Genomic DNA, 12,699 nt, shown 5'->3' on the forward strand with positions numbered 1-12,699 from the left:
CATTAAGGTGACAGAAGGGAGAGGCCCAAAGGCCTGGGGGTGCCCTCTGTCCTGGGCTTAGCCCTCAGACCTTAGGAGACCTTATGGGACAGAGCTAATGGGTGAAACTTTTAGGGGTGGGGTGCTGAGAAAGTGCAAACTGTTCCTTCTATCTACTAAACCTTTTTAAAGTTTCATAAATGGTGTGGTAGCAAAAACAGATAAAATGGGACAAAGGACTTTGGAAGGTTCGGTGTAAGACACAGCAGTCCGGCTGGGTAGTTTATTTAATTATCTGGGTATCTCTTTCTTATTAGGTTAATAAAGAACACGCAGGTGGTCCAGGTGAATGTTGTTTGGGAGAGAGTGCAGAGCATGTGCGGCACGGTCTCTACAAGGTTCATCAAGGGGTGGCACCAAAGCTGGGATACTTTACTGATTTACCTCTTCACAGTCAGGGACCCAAGATTTATTTATACAGATAATTGTATATAATTGTTTGCATAGGTAATTTCCATAAAGACATAATCATTTATGATGTACCACGGGATACTGATTTTTAAGGAAAGCTTCTGGATGACTCTTTGTAAAATGAAGAATCTTCTGGTAATGATAATTGACAAACTCAGCTTTACCAATACAGGATTTTCATCATCTGACAACCTGGTATTTTTGTTTTTGCTTTTTGTTTTTTAAGATTTTATTTATTTGAGAGAGAGAGAAAGAGAGAGAGAGAGGGAGGAAGAGAGAATGAGAATGTGAGGTGTGGAGGGGTGGGGGGCAGATCAAGAGAGAAGCAGACCCTCCACTGAGCAGGGAGCCCATGCAGGGCTCAATCCCAGAACCCTGGGATCACTGCCTGAGCTGACAGCAGAGCTCAACCACTGAGCCACCCAGGCATCCCCAACCTGGTGTTTTTTATACTCTAAGACCATCAAATTAATACTGAGCCCTGCCTGCGGCCTGCCTCCTCACCTGGGCACCAGAAGTCCTGCTGGACAGTCTTCTCTCTCTGTGCTGCTGGATGCCCGTCTTCTTCCAGCGAGGGGGCCCCCTTGGAGACAGGGAGGGGGTGCCCGACCCTCAGGTCCCCCGCATTTGGAGATACCGGGCCTCCGGGTGGCACCCTCTCGGCCTTCAGGTCCTCGGCCTCCTCCACGGAGTCGGCGCTCCGGGAACTCAGGAGCCTCATCCGAGACACAGAGCTTACCTCCTTCATCCTCATCAGGCGGTCGGGGTCTGCTCTCCGAGGGGGGGAGGCCAGTTTCTCTTGTAAACTTTCGATCACTTTGGAAGTGCTTCTGAGCCTCTTTTCTGCGCCTGCCACGCTCGGGGTCCTTTCTATAAAGTGGAACAGAGTGGACCTGAAGGGTGGTTTTGTCTCCGTGTCCCTGTGATCGCAGGATGTGAACTCCTGGGGCCTGGGCTGAGGCTCAGGACTGGGGACCTTGCTGGGGACAGTCCTGTCCACGCTCACGTGCTCACTGGTCGGGGCAACCCGACGGGCACCATCCCTTTCCCCTACAAAGAGAGGGCTTTCAGTCCAGCCACACTTCCTCCTGCCATAGAAGGCGTCCGTGGACACCGCGGGGTCATCTGGCTGCGCTGAGCTGGATGCAGCCTCCTTCCTGGGGGCCTCTGGCCCGCAGACACTTCCATCGGGCTCAGGGTGCTCATTCTGCCCTGTTCTCTGGGCACCTGGCAGTAGGGACTCCACGGCCACCTCGATGCCCAGGATCCTTGCAGCCCTTGCTTGCAGGGATTCATTTGGGGGGATTTCTATGGCACTCGCTTCCCCTAAAGAGCCATCTGACTTCTCAGCACTCCGCTCTGGTGCAGGTAGCAGCCCCACAGACCTCAAGTCTGGGGCCGACAGTCCTCGGGCTTTGCTGGCAAGAAAGAGTGGGAGCCGCGGGCCCTGCTCCCCTCCACCACCAGCCTTCCGAGGGGCTGCTGCACCTGGCCCACCAGAAATGGACATGCCGGGCAGCTCCTGACTTTCCCCGGGCTGCCTCAGCTCAGCTGGCTCAGACGAGAGCACTGGCTTCGTGTCACTGGACTTAGAGGACGTCACTGCGTTCACAGGACCCAGGCTGACTGCTGGCTGGTTCATCCTGTGCTCGGCCTCCTGGTCTCTGTTCTCGGTGACCGGGCTGGTGCGTGGAGACAGCGAGGCCGCAGCCCTTCCGCCTACCACCGTCACGGGGCCCAGGGACCAAGGCGGGACGTGGGGCCGGCCCAGCTTCTGCTCCTCGCTCCAGCTCTCAGACTTACTCTTCACTCTTCCCGACCTGGGCCCGGGCTCCTCGGGTGCCAGCCTCCCTAGGGCAGCCTCAGCTCTCTGTACCTGGCCTGCCTCACCCAAGCCCCGGCTCTTGGCGGTGGTGTCCATGTGGCCTTCACACTGCCACTCCGTGTCACTGTCCTCGCTGCTCCTGCCACTGCCACTGTGACTGCTCTCCTCCTCCTCCTGAAGCTCCTTGTTAAAACTTTCCAGCTGGCTTATCAAATCCCAGGGACGCCGGCTCACTGGCTTCAGGAGAAACTGGCCAAAGAGCTGCTGACTATTGCAGGGGCCGGTGGTCTCCCCCTTCACCACCTCGCCCCGGGGCACAGGGCTGGCGTCACGGCCGCGGCCATCCACGCACGGCTGAGTGGGCCCTGCTTTCAGAACAGGTGCATGGCTTATGCAGGAGGAAGTCTTCGAGAAAGCGCTGTTGCTGGAGGGGCTGAGGGACATCTGACCTTTCAGGTGATGAGCATGTGGCCTCTGGCTCTGGTGGCTGGAAGCTAACACCCCAGGCAGGTGAGCTTCAGAGGCAATGGGGTCTGAAAATCTGGGTGTCAGTACTGCTTTTGGGGACCCTCCCGGCTTCTCGCATGGGAGGGGCAGAGGGCTTTTGGAGTCCTCGGTGAAAGTGGTTTGTGTTTGCTGATCTCTGTACTGGTGCCCTGGCCATGAGCCAGAATACTTGAGCTCTCTGTGCTTTGTAGGGTGAAGGAATCTGAGGTCATTTGTTTGTTTCCCTTCTTCTGGTTCCCCCAGATCTTGTTTCTGGAACTCTGTTCTCCCAACCATACTTCCTGTGAGAGCTTGCAGCTCCAGGTCCGTGGAAGACATGCTCAGCAGACTTTGTTCTTGCAAAGCCGGGCTCTTATCAAGCCTATTCTTTTTATCAGAGCTCTGTTTTAAGTCATTGTTGTTCGTATCTATATCTGGCAGATGTGATTCGGATTTAACTGGGATGGAAACCAAACAAAATATCGTCTCGTTCATTTTTTTCTTTGAACTTTTCTTGGTCTGAATCCCAGTTTCAAACTTCTTGAGCGTGGTTCGAGTTTCGCAGGTACTCTCACCCTGCGGGCCTGGGGAGGGGGCCGGGCCTTCTGGGTGGCCACGCGGGCTGCCACCCACGGCAGGCCACTGTCCTCTCACAGCACCATGGTCTCTTTGGTCAGGAAAGCTGCCATTCTCTGCATCCCCGGGGAGATGGCCCCATAGCCACCGGGGACCAGGACTGGCTGGGGCGGAGCTGCTGGCGTTGCCTGGTGGGGTCCTCACGCTCCGTGGGCTCAAGACGGCGCCGTCCTGTTGACTGTTGCCATGAGCAGGTGCTGGGGCAGTACCCGGACTCGAGCTGTACAACATCTCAGCAGCCTGTGTTTCTGGATGGAAACCCTGGGGCTGGGCTAGTTTAAAATGTCGTATCCGGGGATCGTCAAAGGGAATATACAGGACAGAGCTGTCATAAGCGGTGGTTGGCCGGGGCTGTAGAGGGAAGGCTCGAGGAGAGCGCGGGCTCGCACCATACTCGGTCCCGGTTCCCAGCGGCCTGGAAGGAGGCTGACCCCCGGCACTGGGCACCTCCGCGGGATGCTGCTGTTGACGGGGCCCAGCGCACACGGGCCTGGGGGCCGCGTCGTCCCCGTAGGGGTTGGTGATGTGCTGCAGCGGTGACCTGTACGACGGCGGGGGCACGTACACCGGAGGCTCTAAGCCGGAGTCGGACGCACATAGCTCCAGCCTGGGCTCGTTAGCTCTGCTCAGGTAGGAGGCGCACAGGTCTGCCTGCTGACCATCCGGAGAGTCGCTGCTCTCCATGCCCACTCGGGAGTTCTGGTGAGAGTCGTAGGACGGAGGCTTGAGGGGTCTCCCAAACTTGGGCCGGGGCAAAGGGGCCGAGGAGCCACTCTTCTCGAGGTTCCTTGTGGATTCCAAATTGGGGGCACAATTTGGAGGGTAAAATGGCATTTTAGGAACACTTGGAAAATGTCCATCATTCAGTGGAATGGGAATCTCCATGCAACTCAGGCCCTCGGGGGAAAGAACCCTGGGCAAGGACTGGGATTTCCCTTTGCTTTGAGAATTCAGCACCTGTTCTCCTTGCATGAATGGGTACAGATCTTGAAACAGTCTCTCCCCGTCACCATCAGACATCTGCCTCCCTAACTTCCTTGGCTGGTGCCAGCTCTCAAGGCTTATAGTCTGCCACTTGGCAGGTGCTGCCATTCTCAGCTCTTCTTCCCAAACTGCCTTCTTCATCACATTCTCTGTCCTTCCTCCAACTTCCCATGGACCCTCCCTCATGTGGACAGGCAGACTGTGGGCTTGGGCCATTCCTCTGCCCTCCAGGTCTTCTCGGTCCCTTGGCCCCAGGAAGCCACCAACCTCCTGTCCTCTTCTTCTCCAGTAGGCGTGGTCGTGAGCAGTCTGGGGCTGAGAGGACCACCTTAGCACGGGCTGGTCGTAAAACCTACAAAACAGACAGGCACAGAAGTTATAGCAGGGGAAGACCCATGCAGGAGAAGCATTCCTTCGTCTGCTCTATGACTGGTGCTCCCAGTCAAACACAGGTCAGTGCTTCTGCAAAATATATTCCCAACCCAAGTACTTATTGACTTTAAAGAAAACATGTCCCACTAATTATGGTTGGAAGGCAGCCATGTGTTTTGCCACCAAGGGCCTAGGAGTGGCAGCAACAGGCTGCCCACAAACACATCAGGACATTGGTGGTACTTGAGAGATGTCAGGGCTCTCATAATGTTCAAATGCCCAAGGGAACAAGGGTCAACTCGAGAGTAGTATTTCTCAAAGTGTGGTCATGGGCCACTGGGAGTCCACTCTCCCCCTGAGTCCTGACCACTGAGGTCTCCTGGGAATTTGTCTGGGAACCGGCTTTTTAGAACCCCACCCTCGGGCAGTGGTTCTTAACCTCAGCATGGGCAGGAATCACGAGAAAGGGTTGTTCAGGCACAGACTGCTCCCATCCCCAGTTTCTGATTCAGCAGTTTCAGGTCGGACTCTACAGTATGCATCTCCAACACGTCCCCAGGCGATGGGGGTCCCAGCACCCCACTCTGAGAATCATCACTGCACGTTAGACTCTAGAGGGACTTCCCAGGTCTTGAGGCCCAGCCAGCATCCCTGCTGCATCACGCTAGAGTCCCAGAGGCAGGAGACTTGGCATCGGGGTTTCTCGGGCACCTTAGATATGCCCAGTGTGCAGCTGGACAGAACCATGGCTTCGTCAGAGTTCCTGCGATTCCCTGATGGCAAGAATCTCCCCATGGGCTCACTAAATACACGTTACCAAGTCCCTCGGGTAAAAATCCAGATTTGGTAGGTCTGGGTTAGGATTCAGGTGCCCACATTCGTAGCAAGCACTCCAGGGGAGTCTCACCTTAGGTGATGTGGGAAAAACTGCTCGGGCTGACTTTGAAACTCAGCCGGAGAAGAGGGGCTCTGTCCATGCGCCAGAACCCCCTGCCAGGCAGGACACGGTAGCACCAAATGCCAGCCTGGTTCCAGCCTGCTGCCCATCACCTGGCCACACGTCAGAATTTCCCTGTGAACCTTTAAAAAATATGAAGGCCCAAGGCCCACCAGTCTAGCAAGCAGCACACCCCCAGTGTATTCCGACATCATCCAGAGTTCAGAATCACTGTTCTAAGGCAGATGAGGAGGAAATCAGAACAGCCCTGTTAACCCTGCACAGAAACAGTCAGCTGCTAAGTGACAAGAGACCAGGGCTATGACACTGGAAAACCCAGAAACTGTTATTTTGATATATATCCCGTAGTCTTGGTGTGGGTGAGGGTGCGGATTTTCGAAAAGCCTTGGTTCTCTACCAGGAATCTAAGTGCTTCCTGCTTGTTAACGCACCCTCACTCCGCTGAGACAGGTACTGCTGTCATTCCCGTTTGACAAAGGAGGAAACTGAGGCACAGATGGTAAGTCACTTAACAGTAACATGCACTTGGCACTTATGCTGTGTCAGGCACTGTGCGAAGGATGCCAAATGAACTGTATGTATTTCCACTGTTTGTTCTCCCTTTTAAGGGACTGGGGCATAGAGAGGTTTAACATCTCTCCCAAGTTGCACAGCCTGGAAGTTAGTAGGGACAGCTTCAAATTGCAGTCAGTGTGGCCCTAAATAAAGCCCATTCAGGTAGCCATTCCATTTCACAGCTCCCAATGTCATGCAAAATTCCTCAAGTGAATAATTTTAACAGATGAATAGTATTGTATCATACATACAGGATTACTTTAAGGGCCTCTCTGTAGATGACATTCTAAAACACTATGAGAAACGCTATTGCTTGCAAACACTAAGCAGGTCTCGGGTTATTTAGAATAAATCCTTAGAAAAGGAATTAATAGATCAGGGGCTTTATATTATCTCTATTGTCAAATCTGCCCTTAGATCAGCGGTTCCAATCTACTTTCCCACCTGTGGTGCAGAGGAGAGCCAATCTTGCCAGACCTTTCCCATCTCTGGTTATTACAATTAATTTGTTTCCTTATGAGATAAGTGGAAATAACTTCTGATTGGTTTTAATTTGCATTTCATTGATTACAAGTGAGGTCAGCTTTTTTTTTTTTTTTTTTCTTTCATGTGCTCAGGTGTCATTTCTGGTTCCAAACGATTTCTACAACACAGCCCACTTTTCAGCTGATGGACAATGGAGGGAGGGTGGTAGGAATAGGAGGAGCTTTGGGGCCACTGGTTCTGGGCAACAGCGGGAGGCCTGGGAGGCAGGGGAGCAACCTCAAGGGACAGGCTGAAGGGGGACCATTCCCAACACACTTGATGGAGGCTGCTGTCCTTTAGGAAGGAGCCTGGATGGTCAATAAAGAGTGAATATTTATGATGATGACATTACAGGCATACCTCACTTTGTTGTGTTTCACAGATATTATATTTTTTACAGATTGAATGTACAAGACTTCAGTGGAAGAAGTTATTGCAAATGGGGTGGAAACAGCAAGAGAACAAGAATTAGAAGTGAAGTCTGAAGATGAGATTCAATTGCTGCCATCCTGTGATAAAACTTGAATGGATGAGGAGCTGCTTTTTATGGATGAACAATGAAAGTGGTTTCTTGAGGTGGAATCTGCTCCTGGTGAAGATGCCGTGAAGATTGTTGAAATGACAATAAAGAATTTAGAATATCATATAAACTGAGTTGATAAAGAAGCAGCAGGGTCTGAGAGAATTCAGTACAACAGTGAAAGAAGTTCTACTGTGGGTCAGATGCTATCAAAAAGTATCACATCTCTCGGAGAAATTGTTCATGAAAGGAAGAGTCAATCAATGTGGCAAATTTCATTGCTGTCTTATTTTAAGAAATTGCCACAGCCACCCCCACCTTCAGCAGCTAACAACCTCAAGGCAAGATCCTCCTCCAGCAAAAGGATGATTTGCCGAAAGCTCAGATGGTGGTTAGCATTTTTAGCAATATTTTAACTTTTTAATGTTTATTTTTTTAAGTAATCTCTGTGCCCAATGCCGGGCTCAAAGTCACAACTCTGAGATCAAAAGTCGCATGCTCTATCCGACAGAGCCAGCTAGGTGCCCCAATTTGGCAATATTTTAAATTGAGGTATATACTCTGCTTATTTAGACATAACACTATGTGCATTTAATAGACTATTGTATGGTGTACACGTAACTTTAATATGGATTGGGAAAGCAAAAAATTCGTAACTGAAGCAGCAACATCTCCAAGGCATGCCATCATTAGTGTAGTAATAGTAGTAGTTAGTATTTTGGAATTACTTTTTTGCCTCAAGTCCTGCTCCCATCCCCACTCCAGATAACTTTTTAAGCAGCCACTTAAAGCAAAGCTGAGTTATGAGTTGAAAAAGCAGAAAATATTTAAAATCAATGTGAGGTAAAGCATTTGCCACTGAGCAATCAAAATGCTTCTGCATTTATTACTTTTCTTTTTTTAAGATTTTATTTATTTTTTTGAAAGAGAGAGAGGAAGAGAGGGAGCAGCAGACTCCCCACTGAGCAGGGAGCCTGATTCGGGGCTCAATCCCAGGATCCTGAGATCGTGACCTGAGCTGAAGGCAGATGCTTCACAGACTGAGCCCCCCAGGTGCCCCTGCATTTGCTACTTACACATAGTGTCAGCAGTCTTGCTGCTTTTGTTGTTATCAAAATCTTGTTTTGAGCACTTAGGATTTGAATGCTTAGCAGAATACTTCTTGGATCAGTTTCTATAAGGACTGGTCAAGGTGGAAGCCATCATCTCCACCCTCCTCGCGCGGTCCCCACCCCCTACCCTGGTGAGCCAGCGAGTCCCCAGCATGAGCTCTGGAAGCTCCATGCTTTTCCCGGAGTAAGTCCTCTGTGACTGTCTGTCCATCACAGATGTCCTGAGAAACACCAGAAGATGAACTGATTGTGGGGTCATAGGCTCTACGCAGGTCCAAGGGCAAGACTTAAACATTGCAACTTAGTAAGAAGTGACAATTGCCACGGACCCAATTAAGAGAGAGTAAAGAATCTCCTTTCTTGCCTCTGTTCTTCAGCAGATGGTGAGTGGGCTTTATATATCACATGGCTTTAATGAGTACCGTTCTTAGTGCTTATAGGCCTATAAACATTTTCCTGGGGCACTCAACTTTGTAAGAAAAACCACATTGTGTGGCTTTTGCTCATTTCGAGTGGATTATTCTGGTTTCTCAGTAAATATGTGGTGTGCTTAAGTGCCAAGAGGTGGCTGGAATCCCAAGGTGCTATTTGTCTATGTACGTGCTACGAGCATGATCAGAAGACAAATAAAGAATGACATAAATAGGGCAAGAATACAGTCAGACCTAATCCATTTTCTTCCCCACATAAAAAGGTTACATTGTATCACCTTCACCTTGTCAAAACTGCCCTATGGAGCCAACTGAAATGGCTAAGCATTCTGGATTCAACTTTTTTCTATTAGTACAACACACCAAAATCCCAATTTAAGGTAAATACAGGTCATCTGAGAAATATTAAATAATCTATATAATTGAAAATGCTAAGGAACGTATTTAACAAACATCTATCCTGTACCCAATATGAGCCTGACTCTGACAGGTTCAAGTGGCCTCCACATGGTAATAGTTCCGCTACAGTTCTCCCTCAGACAAGTTATCAAGCATGGATATCTACTGGCTTCGATATGTGATGTCCATTCTCCATTAAATTGTGTGTTCCCTCACGTGGCTTCAAAGCCAAGAACAGATTTTCTCATACCTTTGAGGAAATGAGATGAGATCAAATTTTTCTTTTTAAAAAAATGAGTCCTAATAATTTACATCTTAAAAAAGTGAACAATGGGATGTTTTACAAAAACATGCTGAACACACGTATTAATGTGGGGAAAAGGGTGGGAAAAAGATAAGAAAAACAAAGTGGAATCTAAGAGCTCAAATAAATTGTGTGGACAAGTTCAAATAGACAAGCAGGGTCTTTATACAGAGCCCCTGGGAAAGCACAACAGAGGTGAGACACACGTTACGGCTGCTAACAGCCCCACGCCTTATCACAGAGAAGAGACATGATATCAACAAGACAACTGATAAAAACTGTTTGGAAAATATCTGAAATGTGAACATGTGAAAAACAACATGTCCAAAGGAAAATAGGCAAGCCCATTCGCTGTATAAAAGGTAATAATGAAAAAAATTAGAAGACACTCATGACTCACTTTCAACCAAAACAGAAAATAGTGTCCTTTTTAAAAAAAAAAAAAAAAAAAAGTAAAAGCCTACTTAGAATGACAATATTTGACATGACTTGTAACCATGGTTTCACACACCCCAGGGCTGTCTTCTTATTGGACCCCGAGGTCCTTAGAAGCTGCACCAAACTTGTTATCATCCAGGCACACTACAGCCTAGCTCTGCATTGATACTGGTGGGCATGGGAGAGATGTCCTCCTTCTTCCATGAACGAAGTCCTGAACCCAGTTCTCCGGGGGCAGATCCCAAAGTCTAGCCAACTGTGCTTCCCTGTGGAGGTCCTGGTGGAGGGTGGGAGGTTCCACTAAAGTAGACTCCAGGTCCTGTGATTTCTTCCAGTTGGCAAGCCCACCAGCCTAAAAGATGGTCACATCCTACAGGACGTGGGGGACAGCTGTAGCACTTTGCCAATGCTATTCCTTCAGAAGCCACTCCCTATTCCAGATGGGTCCATCTTACCTAGATGCATAATCTGAGCATAAAGGTCACTTAAAGAGCCTTCTACACCTCGAAGGAGAAGCTCTCTTCTACTAGATTGGCAGAGGCATTGGGGCATCTCTTCAGAGTGGCTCATATTCACCAGTCCCTGTGTGAGATGTTTGATGTTTCTGTGATGGAGTCAGCCATCTACTGCTACAGGATTTGCTCTTAATGCTCTCTGGGACTGGAAGCCTGCAATTTTATTTTTCAGTGTTCCTTGGTATATTGAATATAATATACTGTGTAAATAATCCTCTGATCCAGGGTAATAGAAAGGTAATTTTGGAAAGGGGAATTACAAGGTCAAGAGAAGATTAAGACTCACACATGGAGGGCAGCATAAAGATCAGTCAGAAAAGATAAGGCTGCTCTGGAAACATTATGGATCAATATTGCTTATCAGCAAAAATTCAATCTGAACAAGAATTATTAGTTGTTATTTACTGTTGGTTACTAGTCACCTCCTGATGAATTTCTTAGCTGTCAGGAAGACAGGGCAGCAGGGAAAGAAGAGTTGGTGCCTGCATCCAAGGAGGGTTGCTCCAGGTCAACAGGATGGTCATGGTTGTGGCTCCACAAAGGGTACAGGGAGCATCAGTGGCTTTAGGCTTCTCAGTGGCCAACAGGGTGAGTGTGGCAATGCTACCAGGGGAGTGTGAGCACCTGGCCCGGACACTGGCTTTCCAGCCTATGCCTTCCACAATAGAACGTCACTTCAATTTGTCTCCAATTCTTCGTTTATACTCAAGGGACGGGAATAGTTCCTTCCTTCCTAAGTTTGTTGGGAGGGCTTAATGAGATAATACATTCCAACTGTTTAGTGAAGTGTCTAACACACAATAAGCCCTCTTTTTTTTTTTTTAAACAATTACTACTATTATTAACTCAATTAAAATAAGTTCTCAGCGGCACAGATCATTTTGAAACTCTTTTCCTCACATCGTCCCCGGAAGGAGGTGAGGGGCACAAAGGAAAGACAGAAGAGCTGAGTGTTTGTCTTATGTGATGGTTATTTTAGATCCGTATTGTCTTTTTCAAAGTCGTAATCAATGGGCCTTCACAATAACAGGAAATAATGATATAGTTGACTGTCATAACAAGACTCTGCCCCTCCGGTGATAGCTGGTCTCTAAGGAAGAAGCTACACCCGCTTCCACAATGATGATGGAGAACAAACCAATATTTAGTTTATTAAAACAAAGCGGAAAGAAGAGCAAGCTCTGATACATTTTTCTTGCACATAAATGCAATAGGTGAGGCAAATACTGAATTTTCCTGTTTTCTCTTTCATAAGGACACACTTTTACTGTGAAAATATCTTCACCAGTGCAGTCTATATGGTGTCATCATCAATAATGAAAAAAAGCACCCCAGTTTCTTGCTTCTCTTTCATGATTCCATCACCACCCCCATTGTGCTCATGTGGACATGTGGAGAGTGCTCTCTGTGCCTAAGAAGCTAAGCTTACAGCAGTGAAGATTGGGGAAGGCAGCCACCAAAGAAGGTAAGCCAGGGCCAGAAGGGGCTAGAAGGAACTAGTCTCGCATCTGCGTAGACAGATGAGGACACTGCTTCCACCATCACGTATAGCAAGTGCACATCAGTACAGCAGCTAGACCCTGTAGGGTTCTTTGTACCTAGTCAAGAACTCAGAGGTATCATCATCTCTGAAACAAAGTGAACTGGAACTGAAGATGCACTCAGGGCTTTCTGTGGACCCCCTTAACCATCCAGTGCCCTCACTTGAGTATCTCCTGGCTTCCTTAATGGACCCAATTCTCTAGCAAAAGAAAGAACTTGACTCACAATGCTCCTCTTGATGAGGACCCAGCTTCCCAGACAAATGAAGTTCTAGGCTGTGTTGCTGGAGCTTTCCATCAATTCTAGAGGTATCCCCCTCTTCCCATTGCTGTTCTTCTAGAAGTCACGTGTTCAAAGGGTCTAACCTGCTTCTTGTTGGGAAGAACTGGTAACAGTTGAGCAGCGCGAGAGTGCATGCTGGAGAGGGGACTGGCTCCAGGCACTTCTGGATGGTGGCAGGGCTGACCAGCAAGGACAAGGCATCTGAGAAGAAAGGTTTATCAAAGACCCAATGGAAAACAGAGGGGGTCGGAACCTTCACTGTGTATTCCTGAGCTCACCAGCTCAAACAATCCATACTTTTTTTCTGTGAAGGGGTCAGAATACCACCACCTACCTAATAAGGAGAATATGAAGCAAGCAGCTAA

At 48.7% G+C, this 12,699-nt stretch overlaps 1 protein-coding gene across 4 annotated transcripts in view; it reads right to left on the reverse strand.

Annotated features, from left to right (window-relative positions):
* Positions 1–12,699, reverse strand: part of JCAD (junctional cadherin 5 associated) — a 77,599-nt gene that overhangs the window by 7,625 nt on the left and 57,275 nt on the right. For 3 of the 4 annotated variants that reach the window (XM_077896957.1, XM_077896955.1, XM_077896958.1), the window contains one exon: positions 955–4,733. In XM_077896957.1, the coding sequence (XP_077753083.1) occupies positions 955–4,733 (3,779 nt within the window). The remainder of the gene's footprint in view (positions 1–954; positions 4,734–12,699) is intronic. The other variant, XM_077896959.1, reaches the window with a different exon arrangement.

Source organism: Canis aureus, chromosome 5, assembly GCF_053574225.1.
Source record: "Canis aureus isolate CA01 chromosome 5, VMU_Caureus_v.1.0, whole genome shotgun sequence".
NCBI classification, from domain to species: domain Eukaryota; kingdom Metazoa; phylum Chordata; class Mammalia; order Carnivora; family Canidae; genus Canis; species Canis aureus.